General features: G+C 37.2%; 3 protein-coding genes across 15 annotated transcripts in view; 1 reads left to right on the top strand and 2 right to left on the bottom strand.

The window, feature by feature from the left end:
* The window catches only part of nbeaa (neurobeachin a), a 127160-nt gene extending 126010 nt beyond the window's left edge, over positions 1–1150 (bottom strand). For 6 of the 10 annotated variants that reach the window (XM_082156950.1, XM_082156948.1, XM_082156951.1 and 3 more), the window contains exon 1: positions 546–1149. In XM_082156950.1, coding sequence (XP_082013076.1) covers positions 546–827 — 282 coding nt within the window. In that variant the 5' untranslated portion in view covers positions 828–1149. Of the gene's footprint in view, positions 1–545 lie in introns of all 10 variants that reach the window. The other 4 variants (XM_082156946.1, XM_082156952.1, XM_082156953.1 and 1 more) reach the window with 1 other exon arrangement.
* The window catches only part of ccdc169 (coiled-coil domain containing 169), a 239433-nt gene that overhangs the window by 190076 nt on the left and 31914 nt on the right, over positions 1–17443 (top strand). The window lies entirely within an intron of this gene.
* stard13a (StAR related lipid transfer domain containing 13a) overlaps positions 14902–17443 on the bottom strand; it is a 50726-nt gene continuing 48184 nt past the window's right edge. For all 4 annotated transcript variants that reach the window (XM_082156958.1, XM_082156957.1, XM_082156956.1 and 1 more), the window contains exons 13-14: positions 17225–17401; positions 14902–16402 (exon numbers count right to left, since the gene is read on the bottom strand). In XM_082156958.1, the coding sequence (XP_082013084.1) occupies positions 16285–16402; positions 17225–17401 (295 nt within the window). In that variant the 3' untranslated portion in view covers positions 14902–16284. The remainder of the gene's footprint in view (positions 16403–17224; positions 17402–17443) is intronic.

The raw sequence follows: 17443 nt of genomic DNA, 5'->3' as shown, positions 1-17443 counted from the left end.
TAACGCGCCTTGAATATTAATTACACCCACACTGCTGTACATCTATGAGAATTAATCCATGAATTCCTGCGTCGCGTAACATCTACCCACCAGTCATATTTACATATCAAAAACGGAACCCATATTCGTAAATATCGTTTGATAACATAAGACATGTGTTAAATATGTCGTCTTGGCGAGAATTATAAATCTAACAGCATATTCCACGAAAGATGCGTTCCCTTATTTGGCGAGTCATTGTTGCAGGCCGGCGTGTTGATACACTGTCAATTTTGCATATCAAACAAACGCAGCGATCACTGTGTGATAGTACGCAGGGAAAATGAATTATGACGTTATTGTACGATATTTTGTCACCCTAAAGCAAAGCTGGTATGAATCTGGATGGGATGTCAACAAAAGACAGGGTGACATTCCTCCGGGGAATATTTCTGGCTTTAGTGCATTAATTGATCAAGAAATAAATTATCATATGACATCATCTTTAAAAACACCATGCGCGCTACATAAAACATGCGTTCAATAGACTGTATGCAGATGCTTACCAGATTTAAAACTGTCTCCACGATATCTCTGTTGCTAACCTCCCCGACCTGGATCAAACCGATGAGCACGGCGAATTTCATCTTGATATTCCGGATCGGAACCGAAGGGTTTATCACCCCGGCCGGTAGAACCACGGCGCCCGATCCAGACACCATCATGTCCCCAGTAACGGAGCCCGTTACGACTTGCTGCCCCGAACCCGGTGGTACTGGTGGTGGGGGGGCTTCTCGGTCCGTGAGCGAGGCGGAACCCGGTGCTAAAACCGGTTTCTCGCTCGACATTTCCGACCAGAATCCCAAAAAGGAGCGGTCGCCTCGGTCTCACCTGCTTTTGTATCACCGAGCACTGAGCAGCAGCATCAAATACAGATGAAAAAGGAAAATTCTCGATCAGGTGTCACAAGGCTGTCCTCCTCCTTCTCCTCCTCCGAGATGTGCACATCCAAACCCGTTCAGAGGGATGCGCAGAACGAAATCACGTCTAATGTTTAGCGAAACTGTCCCTCTCTCCTCCCGAATCCCGATGTCAGCCGAAGATCGGTGCGGTGTCGGGCTGTGTTGTCTTTCTCAGGACGCCATATTGACGCCCCCTGTCTGCGGGAGCGCTCACCACGCCTGCGTGCTGCTGCCCGACTGTCAATCAAAAGGTGCTAGCCAAGCAGGAGCACGTGCGCGAGTCCCATTAATAGGTGTCTCAGCATTAGGCAAATCAGATTAATGTTATGTTGACTATTAAAATTAGAGTGGGATTATTTTGGACCGTTGAACAATTGTAAATAATGCCTTAGCGCAGTGATGTAATCATAATGTGACATTCTCTTTCACTCTTTCATAGAGAACATTATACAACTTTAAAGACTAGGCTTATTTCTGTATAGACACTTAAATTAAAGTATAAACTTTTTCTCAACATTTTTTTCATGGGCAATGAACAGTTTATACTTTAATTTAAGTGTCTATACAGAAATATAAAGTATTGGCTGCCATGGAACAACTGTTCTCTTCCAACTGTTTTAGATATATATATAAAACAGTTGGAAGAGAACAGTATATATGTAGGCTATATATGTAGATGTATATGTGTGTTTTTTCCCCAAAAAATTCATGGGCAATGAACAGTTATTCTTTGGCAGCCAATACTTTACTACGGAAGCCCTGAACCGCAACGTAAAAAAAAAAAATTATCCGTAAAAAAAAAAAAAATTTGTAAAAAAAAAAAAAATTTGTAAAAAAAAAAAAAATGCTATCATTTCGAGATTAAAGTCGAAATGTTTCGAGATTAAAGTCGAAATGTTTCGAGATTAAAGTCGAAATGTTTCGAGATTAAAGTCGAAATGTTTCGAGATTAAAGTCGAAATCTTTCGAGATTAAAGTCGAAATGTTTCGAGAATAAAGTCTTCCGTAGAAGTTGTGTGTGTGCTTGCCGTTATTTCACATTGCCGCACAGGCATTCATGCGTGTGCGTGTGTGTAAATACATGCGCTTGTGAAGTCGAACTGCCGTCTATAATAGACACCGTACGTTCTGGATACATTTTAAGTGCATCATTCTGTATCCAATCATTTGGCCGGATCCCGTGATTTCCTCAAATATAATAACCACTGGTGGTTGAGGAAAGATTCCCTGAAATGATTGTAAAGCGCTTTTAAGTGTAGGCCTACAGTAGACATATGAAAGCGCTATATAAATGCCTCATTCATGCATTCATTCATTCATTCATAAAGCTGGATATCTTGATCCAGTCTGACAGTATATTTTATAAAGTCCTATAGCCTAATGTCATGTTGTAGAATATCCCTTTGTTGAAAGCCCAGATAAAAGTAAAAAGCTATCATTTTGTATAGATCCAGTTCACACACACACACACATACACACACACGCACACGCATGAATGCCTGTGCGGCAATGTGAAATAACGGCAAGCACACACACAACTTCTACGGAAGACTTTATTCTCGAAAGATTTCGACTTTAATCTCGAAAGATTTCGACTTTAATCTCGAAAGATTTCGACTTTAATCTCGAAAGATTTCGACTTTAATCTCGAAAGATTTCGACTTTAATCTCGAAACATTTCGACTTTAATCTCGAAATGATAGCATTTTTATTTTTTTTAAATTTATTATTTTTTTTTTTTTTACATTTTTTTTTTTTTTTAACGGATTATTTTTTTTTTTTACGTTGCGGTTCAGGGCTTCCGTACTTTACATATATAACCAAAAGATAAACAATTTGGAAAAGAAAAACAAGTAGTTGTGTACCTGAACTTTTGACCCTTATTTGCACTTAACTAAAACCCTTGATAATAAATAATGAAATTAATAAATGCCATTTTGCATATTATTGTTGCTGTTTTGAGTGTCTTTTGAATCAATATTTTTACTGAGCTAAAACCCTTGATTATAAATAAATAAATGCAATTTTGCATATTATTATTGCTGTTTTGAGTGTCTTTTTAATATATCCACATCCAATACATCCAAGTGGATGCTGCACACTGGTGGTGGTTGAGGAGAGATTCCCTGATATGATTGTAGAGCACTTTGGGTGTACAGTAGTACATATGAAAGGGCTATATAAATGCCTCCCTCATTTATTCATTCATTCATTTTTGAAGCCAGCAAACAAATCCACTGCTGGAGAAAATAAGAGCAATTTGAATTTCGACCCTTATTGTTAATGAGAAAAGGCCCTTGTGAGTTTACTGTGTAAAATAAGGGCAATTTTGTGTACATCAAGTTTGCTTGTATATTGTATTTGATATCAGCCACCCTGCTCCATCAGCATTGGTAATAACATATGAGTTAAACAGAAAACAATTGCCTACCAAATCACTAAGACTCACGGTTTTCCTTCACTGAGAACCTTGGTATTGTGATGTTTTAATTTTAGCACTGCAGAAAGCTGTGAATGGGGACGTGAGCTCTCCTTCACTCAGAAGGACACCAGTCCTGCCTCATTTTGGCACAAGCCCGGCTAGCGGTTTAAAGTCAGTCTGAATGAAAGTGAGCTTTTCCTAAGCCCTCTCTTCATCCCCCAGCCCCTTTCTTCTCTTCTCCTCTTTCTTTATTTCTCTTTTCTCCCTATGTCTCTTCCTCTCTCACTCTCATTTACTTGCATCCCGGTCTCTCAAAATAGAAAGGATCTTTAACAAAAGATAAAAGCTATTGCTGACATTCAAAATTCTGCTAGGCCAATCCTAAAACAACAAAACTAAGATAATCCTTGCTAGAGATCACACTTTCCATACTGCTTCTTATTGTCTTAACAACACTTTTAAAAAACTGGATTTGCAAATAGGGTATAAAGCAGTTTAAGATGTTTTAGAGGTATGATATAGTTTTATTTGACTTTCACTTGCTTATCTTATACAGTAATTTCCTTATTTCCAAAAAGTCACTTTACAAGCAATCTCATCCCAAGTAGGATAAAAAAAAGGTAGAGAGAGACATAATTCCTTTTTTAGTGGTGGGGAGATGAATATATGGAGTGAAGGAGAGGAGGAGGGGTGGAGAGGGGGATGGGCTCTGCTCAGAGGAGGAGGGGAACAGAAGGGACCGGCAGCTGGATAGTGAAGAAGTGTCTTCGGCCAATACAATGGCTGACAAGAGGCTGAGTCTGCAGAGCTTTACGTCCCGTCACCAGACTGGAAACCTGCAAAGCTCAGACACAATGATGCAGAACACATGAACAGCATCTGTTAAATATATGTTGTGTATCTTTTTAATTGGGGTCGTTAAGATTTATATATATGTATATATATGTTTCTCCTATGCTCATATTAACATTTTCAAGGTTTTATTTTAAATAGGCTATATTTTATAATGTAATGTATTCCTGTGTCAGCAGCCATTACTCCAGTCTTTAGTCACATGATCCTTCAGAAATTAATCTAATACACTGTAAGAAATGATATGATCAACATGTGTTTTTACATTGCTTTAACTCATCAAAATAAGTTAAGCAATTTTAAACTTTTTTATGTTATACAAGATTCAAAATATTTTTTTAAGTCAGTTTAATGCAATGTAAGTTGAAATGACTTCAACATCCAAGTTGATTGTACTTAAAAATATAAGGCAGTTATATCAATGTTGAAAACAGTACCACTGCTTCATATTTTTGTGGAGACCGTGAAATTTTTTCATTTTTTATCAGGATTTTTTAATGAATAGAAAAGCAACACATTTTTTTGTAACAATGTTGACAAAAGTCTTTGTCACTTTTGATAAATTTAATGAGTTTTTGATTAATAAAAATGATTATTTTCCTTTAAAAAAAAAACATACCCCATACTTTTGAATGTTAAAGCTATACGCTGATTTCACGCAGCCGCCATTTTGAAATCGAAAGTGAGGCTCAGGTGGGAAGAACCCCGGAAGTAAAGATAAACAATCAATGCCTTGGATTACCAACCTGAAGCTGCTGCCGCGATTTACACTATTGGATGTTACTATTCAATATAGGATATATATATAGTTCATTCCTGCTTCTTTTTTTACATTCTGAATTATATATAAAAAAAATATTTTATTTATAAATGAATTTCACTGTATATAGTCTAAAGTATGAAAGAAATGTATGTACATTTTTAGAATTGACACAACATCATTAAACACAACAATACGCCATCGCATTCACGACTCTCCTGTGACTAAAGGCGACACTTCCGGTTTTCTTCCCACCGGAGCCTCGCTTTCGATTTCAAAATAACGGCTGCGTGAAATCAGCGTATTAAACTCTAAAAGACAGTGCAAGACAACAAAACATCAATATTTTAGTCAAACATTTATATGGAAAAGTATTGTGTAATTTATTTAATAAACTTTTATAATTGAATAAACAGAGTATAACTTGAATGATTCCGAACAGGTTTCCTGCACAAGAATATGTGCCATCATTTGGAGGGATTGTTTAAACCAGAAAAGTCCTTCAAGTTAATATGAAGCACTGTTAATCAATCTGAAGCTTTTCTGAATGAAACGTGAAACAATGGACTTTATGCATCCAGTCAAATGATTGTGAATAGTGGCCGTTACATACCAGATTGTGAATGGCTGTTGCATACTAGAATGGAGCCAGGTGACTGACAATGAGGGATTGAGAAGTTAGAGATTTATGGAAGAAAAAAGTTTAATGAAAGTAAATGGTAACTGTCAGTCTGTAAAGTACTGCCTTTTGTGTTCGGCGAATGACAGAAGGTCACACAGTTTGGGAACTACATGAGAGTGAGTAAATGATGACACTATCCCTTTAAGACTGTAAAGAGTGAGGCAGAGCTGCTTTCCCGTTCTGTTCAGGAAAAGTTTAAGACTTGGCCTCTCACTGGTTGGCTGAGGGAATGTCATAAACATAGCGCTATTCTGCTCCACATCTTCTGTCACAGGAGAGGAAAAGCCCCTTTATGTCCATATCAGGGATGAAAGAGCGCTTCAGAAAGGAGGGAGCCTTTACGTTTAAAATAGCTGCACCGTTCACCACTCGCCCACATCTCCCTGTTCCCGTAGAGCGCGTGGGTTTGACAGACAGGTCTGTTCTGCACTGGACTCGAGAGCAAAACAACAGGAGAAAACACAAGAGATGCTCAAGTCCATGACTTACACGTTCACATTTTTACATTGTTTTTTGGCTAACACTTTCTCACCTTTTCAACGTACCAGAAAATATAATGAATGAACTTTTTTACATTTTCTGACGAAAAAGAGTACTGTGGTTCTAGATAGTTGTTTACTGGCTCTATAGACAAAATATCTCATCTCCAGTCATGTTATTGTTTCTCTTGCATATGGCAAAGCAAATGCTGACAATATATCTGTGGTGCAATTTAGTAGTCGAATGAATCATCAGGGCATCTTTTGGTGTTATTTTAATTAGGCCCAGAGTTCAACACATCCTTGTATAACGTATCATGCAAATGCCCAGAGGCTGTAAAACAAGAAATATAAGCATCAAGGGCTTTTAACCTGGCCAAATTTATTTCCAAATATAAAAACAAATAAACCACTGAGCAAATGTAAACAGCATCTCAAGAGCAAATTCTTAATGAAGATCAGAATCGGATCTGCTAATGAAGTCATTTAAACACATAATATGTGCATAATTGTATGTGCATGTTTATTTATTTATTTGTTATAAAATGAATCCCGGCATATCCTACAGTAAGACAACAAAATGTTTTTACATTTTTTTTTTAATCTATTTATCTATCACCAATACGTTTGTTTTGGTATCATGAAGAGCTGATTATCATGGTTATCATTGGTCAGCAATGTCCCAGTGGGCAAAGAACTAATGTGTGTGTGTGTGTGTGTCTGTTTTAAAGAGCATGTCCCAGAGAAGGGTCCCAGCTGCCATTGTACGTTTCAATTTCGTATGTGAATGGGAAATGAACTGGCTTGTGCGAACACAGACGTACATCATATATTTGTTTTGTATGCTGCATTATGGCAAGAAGATGGAATCTGCAGGTTTGGAGAGAAGTTCATAAAGAACTTTTAAATAGAAGCAGCTTCCTTCAATGCTAACAGCCTGTCAGCATCATACGCCTCACCTCTGAAAGCAGAGAGAAAACAGATGAGAAAATGCACCGTGACCAAGGAGATGTTCTTTTCCTTGAGGAGAAAGAGGTGCAGACAGACAGGGGCGGAGAAAGAGAGAGAGAAAAAAGGACGAACGACAACGCAAGGAAGAGTAGAGAGAGGGAGAGGACGGAGCGCTGTCACTTTGCCGTTTCACCCTGTCCATATATGTGAAATGCTTGACAATGGCAGGAGAAATGAACAGGCATGTTAAACTAAAGTGACATCCACCACACACACACACACATACACACACACGTTGGGTTTCCATGTTTTATGGGGACTTTCTGTAGATATAATGATTTTTATACTGTACAAACTGTATATTCTATCCCCTAACCCTAAACCTACCCATCACAGAAAACTCTCTGCATTTTTATATTTTCAACAAACATCACTTATTATGATTAATAAGCTGTTTTCCTCATGGACCAAAAATGTCCCCACAAGGAAAAGGATTTCAGAATCGGATATTGCCTTCTTTGTGGGGTTATTTTGACCCCATAATGTAGGGTTTACCTAAACCAGACACACACAGACACACTCTTGTACATTTATCCATTATAACCTAATAAATCAATTATAACTTTATCCCTAAAACAAAGTCTTGACCCTCAAACAGGGCTTTAAAAGGGGTCTCAGAAAGTGAGGTATTTTTCCTCACTCAGATGGTCTAAAACGGAACCCGGCCCTCACAAAGATAGTTTTACAAGTACAAATACAATTACACACACACACACAGGTTTGTGTCACTTCATTTCTGAGGGCATCACACTGACTTTTATTGTTTGTAATACGTTCCTTACACAAAGCTACCGTATGACTTCAGGAGTATTAGCTCACAAGTTACTAATTACTTTTATAATGCTTTATTTTTACATTTTAGAGCTTGACAGCAGAAGTCCTCATTTAGTTCCACAGAAGAAAGAAAGTCATATGGATTTGTAATGACATAATTCAATGTTATTCTCTAGTAAGGGTTGAAAAGGGTTCAGGCCTCACTATCAAAAAATGACCAAAATGTTGCATGGTAAATACCAAGGTAATCTTAGGAGTACCAAGTAAATACCATGGTATATGTATATGGGAGTCATTCAGCACCCTTTGGATCCCATCACTATACACACCACAGTATTTCATTTTATTTTATGAGGGATATAACAAGCACACTCTCTGAGTAGACAGCTGCATATATCCTCACACAATAGAGACTGTAAAGCCAGTGAATGTGACACACACAGAAACACACACATCCCTGCGGACTAAAGTACCTGCTATCACAGGAACTCACAGATGAGGCTCATCTGTAAAAGGTTCTGCTGATGAGAGGTCCAAGTAATTGGTCACATCCTGGAGTGGATGTGAATCACAGGATGTGCGAGTGTGCCCGAGAGAAAGGCAGTCATCAGAGAAACCAGGTAGAAGATGAAAGATACTTGTGATTCCAAGAATGAATTTTCTATTAACCCAAAACTGAAAGCTTTGCGTGACATACTATTGGAATAAGAATTTAGATTCTAGATTCATATCTCCATATGCTCTCACTGCCCATGTATAATAGGATTTTTATATTCTGTAAAGCTTTTTAAAATTATTTTAAATCAGGACTCCCATAAAGGCACATGCCAGCTTTAAGGCTTGTATTACAATCAGCAAATAGCTTTACATTTCCTCGAAAATGATTTAATATGCTACTTGCGTCATTGACAGCATACAGCCACAGTGTGAGAGACAGCGTGACTTTTTATGGGAGAGAGAAAAGTGTGTTCGCACATACGCACGCAAGCTAAATGTGTGTCTGTTGAACAAAAGCCATCAGTTGGAGAAAACGAAGACAGGACAATGAGTCTTGGGCCAGCAGATGAGATGAATCCTGAATTCAATAAAATCACCATGCTTGGTTTGTATTTCTTGCATGCCATGTTGGAATAGCCCGGCCCACAACTGAATCTCATTGGCCCACAATCGTGCATCCTAAACAGGTGCAACATGTATTTTCTCGGTTGACAATGTAGATGCGTTCACACTTTTGAAATGTTGCAATATGCAATAGAATCACAGCAAATCAGAACATATTGGATACTTTAACAGTTGGGTTCCAGGGGGGAAAAAATCTCATTTATTTTCTCCATAGGGGAACTGTTATTTTAATAATTTATAACCAGTTATAGTCAGAACTACTGTGAGGTACAAGACTTGTAATCGATGGTGTATGCTTCTGTCTACATTACCCATGATTCTCCAAAGAAATTTCTGTCATCACTCAGCTACTTAGCTCTCTCCGTGCCAGTGTGTGTACACCAGCGATCTCTCACCATAGCATCCACGACCTCCTTCATCATCTGCAAAAGTACCACAGACTGTCAGTATATCTCACCATCATTATTCAAAGACATTCTCCATTATGGTCACCCACTGGTGCTCACCACTACTTGTTTCAATAAACCTGTTTCTTACCAGTATCATTTTGTCTTGAGTCTCTGTTCCATAACACAATGCTTCATGGTATTGTAATTTTTTCCCCTCATTGAGGCTGTTAAAGGGATAGTTCACCCAAAAAAAGAAAATTAGCCCATGATTTACTCACCCTGAAGCCATCCTAGGTGTACATGACATTCTTCTTTCAGACGATTACAATCGGAGTTATATTAAGAAATGTCCTGGCTCTTTCAAGCTTTATAATGGGGGTGATTGGGTTTTTTTTTTTTTGGGAGTCCATCAAAGCGCATCCATCCATGATAAAAGTGCTCCACACGGATCTGGGGGGTTAATAGATTAAACTAATTGTAGTTAGTTTGCACATTGTATGCACATTGATTTGAATAGTATAATCTTCTACCATATTGATATAAAAAAAATACAGAGAAAGAAAAATGATTCCATTTGTTTTAGCAACATGAAGTGCATTAAACATTACATTACATCAGGGTTTCCCTATGTAGGGTTATAAATAAATAAATAAATAATTTGAAAAAAAATAAAAAAATGATTAAATATTTTATTTGTTTATGCTGTGTGGCCTCTCAGATTTCCATGTAATTATAGTCACATGACTAGTGGCCGGTCTGTGTGTGCAATGCCATAAAACTTTCGAGAAAGGAAAATCTGAAAGATAAAAAAAGAACAACAAGGGAGAAATTAATTCAGATTAATTTACTGCCATTTTGTGATAATTAAGTAATCATGTAATCAATAAAAAGTAACAGTATTCTGATTTTGAGTATTTTAAAAAGCATCTTATTACAAGTAATTAATTTTTGTAATCTGATTAGGTAATCCAGATTACATCAGTTACTACCCAGCACTGCTTATACTGTACCTTTGCCTTTTTGTCCGATTTTCAAATACCTTTTTGCTACTTTTTTTTGTTTGTAATGTTGTGATTCATCTCGTAGCTGGTTGGTTTGGTACATGGCTTATAATTCTTTCCAAGACTTAAAAAAAAAAATCCCTATGGGAAAAATAAAAGTGAAAAATACTTGTGAAAAATAGGCCACAAAAAAGTAGACTGTTGCTGGTTGTGGAAAAACAATACAGATTGAATGACTTTTTCGGACCTAATTTGATATTATATTAAAATGATGAATACCTGAAAAACAAAGCATCCTATAAGATATATAAAACAGTAAATCATATAGTAGTAAATAAGAACAACTAAACAAGAGAGGTCGTGTGGTTTAGGATTGGAAGAGAAGATAATAACAATAGAGTGATAAAGAAAAAATGATTCAGTGGTTTTTATGAGAAAGCCCAGATCACAACTGATGAGAAAAAAGACTCTGAGCTCCCCTGCAATCCTGTCATCCAGATAGCCAGTGTATTGTGTGGGAAATGGAAGGAGAAACAAAAGAAAAGAAGAAAAGACGATAGACGAGAGTGCTAGAGGGGCCAGGAGATAGTGAGGAAGTCAGTGACATGAACAAAATGGTAGCCAAGGCAACTGAATTTCTCTGTTTCTGTCTCTCTGGGGCTGTACATAACTCATGTATTTTTTTTCTCTAGATGTATGCATCTTTGATTCTCTCTCTCTCTCACTCTCTGCATATACATCTACATTAGGACCATATCCAGCCACCAAATTGACACTCTGTCAACTCTAAAAGCATGAGAAGTAGAAATAAACAGGACAGGAGGGGAAAGTGAGGTCATGCTGCATGTGTCTCTGGAAGATTCTCTCTCTCTCTTTTTTAAAATCCTCCTCCTAAGGAGTCTGATAGAAAGACAGTAATTAGCTGAAGGTTGTAGCTCCATATTGTTAATTGTTGGCCTGAATTGTTCCCAGGAGAATTGTCTAATCAAGCCGTCTGATTGAAGCTATAGATCTGTTTATGGAATGTTTTGCACGTTTTGCTTTGTTGAAAGGCCAAACCAGACATTATCCTCTCCAAAAGCAAAAACACCCATAGTCTCTCTTTCTCTCTCACACACACTCAGACACAAACATCAATAATTCACCCATTTGATCTTTTATTTATTAATGACCTTATTGCTGTGCTAGGATTTGTCCGAGCTATAGAAAGTGATTGCTTTTTGTTTTTTGGAATTCAATCTGCCAGGCTTCCTCTGAGGCGGTGTGCATATCTGCACTGAATCTTTGAAACAGAGTGAAAGATTTAGTCAGATGTCAACTGAAAAACCAAAACAAGTCTGGACAGCATGAAGGTGTCATAAAATGATGATATGGCCACAGCGCTGTATCATGCCTGCAGAGCAGTGGTTGATTAATATGGGATTTTCAATGGCCGATGCTAATGCAGACATGGAAAGCAGGGTGGGGGATGCCTGATGTATTATACAAATTAATGCTGACAAGCGCGACTTTCACAAAAATGCTCTAATTTAATGGACATTTTATAAAATATTTAATCAAATTTCAGTCAAAATATTAGAAAAGTATGTCCTTTGAAAGGACCACTAGCTATATATAACCTATAATATTGAAAATGTCTTTACTCTCACATTTTGATTAATTTAACACATAATCGTTGAATAAAAGTATTAATTACTTTTATATAAAAAAAAGAGATAAAAAAAAAGTATGTGTTCCTTGACGATGACGTACACACAAAAAAATGGGTTAAAAGTACAATTAAAACACGAGGAACAACTAGTTATTCTCACAGTTGTGTGTCGTTTTCTATTTTTTAAGCTTTACCTCAGCTACCGTGGCTTTAAAGCCACAATATGTAACTTTTTTGCTTTAAAAATAGCAACAATCACTATATCTATGTTATATATATTTTTTTTTTGTGTACTTACATTATCCCGACTGTTTCCAACAACTTTCAAACCAGGAGAAATTTGTAATTTAATTCGAGAAACGTCCCGTTTCTATATTTCCGTTTTGTCGCCGTCAATGGCGTCATATCCGCGTTGTCCCTGGTTTCCGCTCGTACTGCCATGGCAACCAGAGCTATGAACCAGAGCCCTCTAACCAAAGCGACTGACGGTAGTTAGTTCGCAATGTCTATTTGCACGCTGTTGTTGTTTCGTTCAAACATTATGGACCATGGCAAGCAGACTTTGGATACAAAAGGAGAACTAAAACGAGAATCAATATCAGCGCGGTGTTTTCGAGATGCCTAGAGCTCCCATAGACAGTATATAAACGAGAGCTCCACGTCCGAGACTTCGACCACTTCTACACGTACTTTATTAAACAGGTGAGTACATTTACATAAAACTAATCAATGTTATATAGCTCAACATGATGAAATGTTAGAATATGATCTGTATGTTATTCTAATGTTGATCTAGCTTACTGCTAGTCTCATACAGACAAACTAACACATAAGTTACATTTCAACACATTCAAATGCAGTTTAGTGTGATAGTGTAATGGTAGACCAAGTGAAACAACGCTGCGTTACCTCACAAGTTTAATTTGTCTAATAAACTGACCTGTGACTGTGAGTAGTAATTCTGCACTCGCGTGTAACGTTAGTTCGGTAGAATGAAATGTCCATATTCCTTATATGATAGCTGATAGCTGTCTCTTAGCAATCCCGAACTGATTCATATCACAGTCATGATAAAAGCATCGATGTATTCAGTTATCCATAAACATTATTAGATCCATAGATTAGATCGGTCGGCTTGACGTTGACGACAAGATCCATAATTCTTAGCAAATGTTGCGTCATCAGACTACGCCTTTGTTATTGTAAATAGGTTAGCGACCCCTAGTGGCGAAAAATTCCATACTGTACGTTTAAGAATCTCATAAAAACTGCGTAAGCTACTCGGACTCATTTAAAGGGATAGTTCACTTTGAAATTAATTTTTGGTATGTTTTAGCTTACCTCAAGGACATCCAAGATGTAGGTGTCTTTTTTTCCGCAGTAGTTTCAATTTTGATATTTTTAGGTCAAACCGTTCTTGTCTGTCAGTCATATAATGCAGGTCTATGGTCACGGTCTCAAAACACATGCACAGAGTCCAAATTAAAACAATTCCCCGTCGTCCAAATTAAACAATTCCCCATCGTAAGTACACATTGATGGCCTAAGACACGAAACGAGCGGTTTGTGTGAGAAAACGAACAGTATTTATATCGTTTTTACCACTTATACGCAGCCATGTCGTGCTCTGATCTGACGTGTGCGCAGACTGGTGCATAGACATATACACACTAGATGTCGCCTTGTCTACGGCAGTTCATTGGAACGAATGTCTTTAAGGCGACATCTAGTGTATATATCTATGCACCAGTCTGCGTACACGTCAGATCAGATCACTTGGACATGGCTGCGTATAAGTGGTAAAAACGATATAAATACTGTTCGTTTTCTCACACAAACCGCTCGTTTCGTGTCTTAGGCCATCAATGTGTACTTACGATGGGGAATTGTTTAATTTGGACGACGGGGAATTGTTTTAATTTGGACTCTGTGCATGTGTTTTGAGACCGTGACCATAGACCTGCATTATGACTGACAGACAAGAACGGTTTGACCTAAAAATATAAAAATTGAAACTACTGCGGAAAAAAAGACACCTACATCTTGGATGCCCTTGAGGTAAGCTAAAACATACCAAAAATTTATTTCAAAGTGAACTATCCCTTTAACGTAGCCTACTGATTTTACTACGTAGTAGACAAGTACGCATACAACTTTAAGTTCTTTGTCCAATGAAATTAGAGTGCGAAACTGGTTAAATAGCTAAATAAACCCGGAGCATCTGAAATCACTCCTGAAGGAATAGCTTGTGGTCGACAATGTTTATGAAATATGACCTTCTTTGGTATAAAGACACGCCATACTTTTTTGCACCCTAATGATGATGTATGGCCCGCAGTGAGTGTCCTCTGCCTTTCATACTTCTGTGTCTAGACGTGTTATTCAAATGGCGTGGATCAATAGTTCCCTTGAGACTCTCTCGGGTTCTGCAGACCCAGGAGAAAACACAATCACATCTATTTACTGGCAATGTTGTTCATAAGCCATTGGATAGTTCTTTGACCTCTACATTTCTAAGTTTTTGTTAGTACTCAAACGTACCTGCACACACGACGCCAAGCATCCAATGCTACTGTGGTGCATCCACACTGCCCTCTGGTGGTTAAGCCTTTTTATTCAGCCTTGTCGATTCGTTGGAAGTGATTTTGTTAGATCCCATTGTTGATTTACATTACAATGTTTTGAGAAAGTTACGCTATATTTAGGACACGACTATTGGACTGCCAACAAGGCAAATTCAGTCAATACAAAAAACAAAACAAAAATGTGTTCAAACAAAATATGTCCCAAACACAACAAATACTGAAAACAGTAAAACATTATTGCATTGAGGTTTTATTTTTCACATTTCCAAATGATTGGAACTTCAACCACCCTGTTAACTGTTCAAAAACTACCTTTGGAGCCACAACATATCATCCTCCTCCTGCCACCGAGCTCAAGTCAAACCCAAATACACAGTTCCCATCAAAACAGCACTGAACAAGCCAGCTGATTAAACCAGCTTGCAATGATATTTCAAGCAAAATATTGATATGATGAGGAAAATAACTGAGCATAAATGCAGATAAACCTGCCAATAAGCCTCATTTTTGTACAAAATTTACAACTGGAATTGTATCTACACATTTATACACAAACACACACAAATGTACAGCTTTGTGAATAAAATAGACATGCTTCTCAGAAGCAGTGAAATGAATTCATGTCCCAGACATTGTAGAGTGTGACACAGCAACATATAACAATGACAGCAATAATAATAATAATAATAACAATCCATAATTGCAACAATCACTAGCATTGCCTATATTATTTACAACTTTGTTTGGTTTTTCATCTTAAATCATATTGCATTGTCAGAAGAGCAGAGTACTGGTGCATTTATCATGATAATACATTATTGCTTAACAGTGAATGAAATCAAAGACTAATGTAACGATAAACAACATATTTCAACAGAACTTATATAATATGGGCTTGTCAGTAAATACTTCACAACAATACGTCACCAGGGTACAATCTTAAGTTTAAAAATATAGTCACTGTAACACTAGCTTCATTCAAATGAGGATAAAACTATGGATAAAACACCTAAATACAGAGTTTTAAATAATGTTTAGACAATAAGGTACCTAAATTTGAAGTGCTTGGTAAAACTAAACCAGACCTGCTGTGTTTTGATTAGCATGAGGTGGCTTGTCATCCACATCTGTTTGTTGTAAGCGAAGCTCTGAAACTGCTAGTTAAAGCTGTCTGCTGTGGTAAAGACTGGACAACAGGAAGCAGCATTATGACTTTCTTTTATAGGCATGGCTTTACGGCTACGCTGGAGTCTGTCTCTGTCACTTTCTCTGTCCATCTTTTCTCTTCTCTAATCACATGCCCCAAAACACAACAAATGCCATTTCAAAAGTGGCAGTTTTGAACAGCTGCATAAATTTATATGAAATAAACGGACTAAATCAAATGCCCTATAAGGGGTAAAACACTCTAAAACGAATCCCAATGATCCACAGTCTATGAAACCAACAGGACATGGCAGTTTGTTGTTGTTTAGGGGGGGCTAGAAACACAAATAACTGTTTCATTTGCTCTCGTCTTCCGTCGTGAATCTCTCTAAGTTCGTCCTCTGTGACTATCTGCCCTGACGTCGAACTACATCCCAGTTCCCTCACGCCTGACTCCACGTAGCCCGGCTCAGATTTTGGTCTCTGGGCCCTCGGGATCCAAAGCCTGGAAGGAGTTGCGGATACGAGCGGCCTCGCTAGCACAGAGATGGCCGAAAGCTTTGTTGTACCACTCTGGAGACTTTCCTCTGGAACAGCAAGCAAATATACAACATTTAGTGAAGTGTAAGTGTACTCAGGTGTCATTTTTAGGACAATTAAGAGATGTACAGCATTCATAACACATGCTTTGAGAAAGTATTTCACAACAGTACACAAAGTACTTTCTAATGAACCTGAGGAATAATTCTGTTTAAATAAAACAAACTATTTAAAGACAATAACAACCATGTCTGTTTTATTAAAGAACAAATCATATGTGCTATTAATATATATATAATCTTATTACACATATTTAATTTTTTTTATGTTGCAGCCTTTCACTAAAATGCTTTAAAATAATATTTTTTAAAAATCCCACATCATTCTGCACTCCATACCCCATAATGACAAAGCAAAAATCAGCTTTGTAATAACTTCGTTAAAAATGTATAAAAAAAATAAATATATACATATATTAAAACTAAAAAGCTATTGTGAAAAATTATTATACTTAAAAAAAAAAAAACGTTCTATTTCAATTTATTTTAAAATGTAATTTATTCCCGTGATGGTAAAGCTGAATTTTCAGCATTATTACTCCAGTCTTCAGTGTCACATGATCCATCAAAAATCAATGCAATATGCTCATTAGGACATTTCTTATTATTATCAATGTTGAAAACAGTTAACATTTTTGAATAATATTTTATGGAAACCCTGACTCATTTTTGAAAGACTCTTTGATGAATAGAAAGTTCAAAAGAACAGCATTTATTTTATATTTTATATCATTATAAAATATTAATAAAACTATTCACTCATCTTTCTGACTCCAAACATATGAACGGTAGTGTCTTCAATGCACTTACTTCAGATCAACTCTGCATATATGTGTGAGTCTGGACTTGCCAGAGCCACATGGTTCTAGCAGATACTGTGATTCCAGAACGACCCCTCTCACTCCGGCCAGCTGTGGGCTTTCCTCATGGTCGACCGACAACGACACCAGTACACACACCCCTTTTGGCATATCAGTCCTCCACGTCCTAAACAGAAAAGAAAACAACACCAATATAAATAACAGCAAA

This window comes from Leuciscus leuciscus, assembly GCF_965113295.1.
Source record: "Leuciscus leuciscus genome assembly, chromosome: 24".
Classification (NCBI taxonomy): Eukaryota; Metazoa; Chordata; class Actinopteri; order Cypriniformes; family Leuciscidae; genus Leuciscus; species Leuciscus leuciscus.
This window is presented reverse-complemented; position numbering and strand designations above follow the sequence as displayed.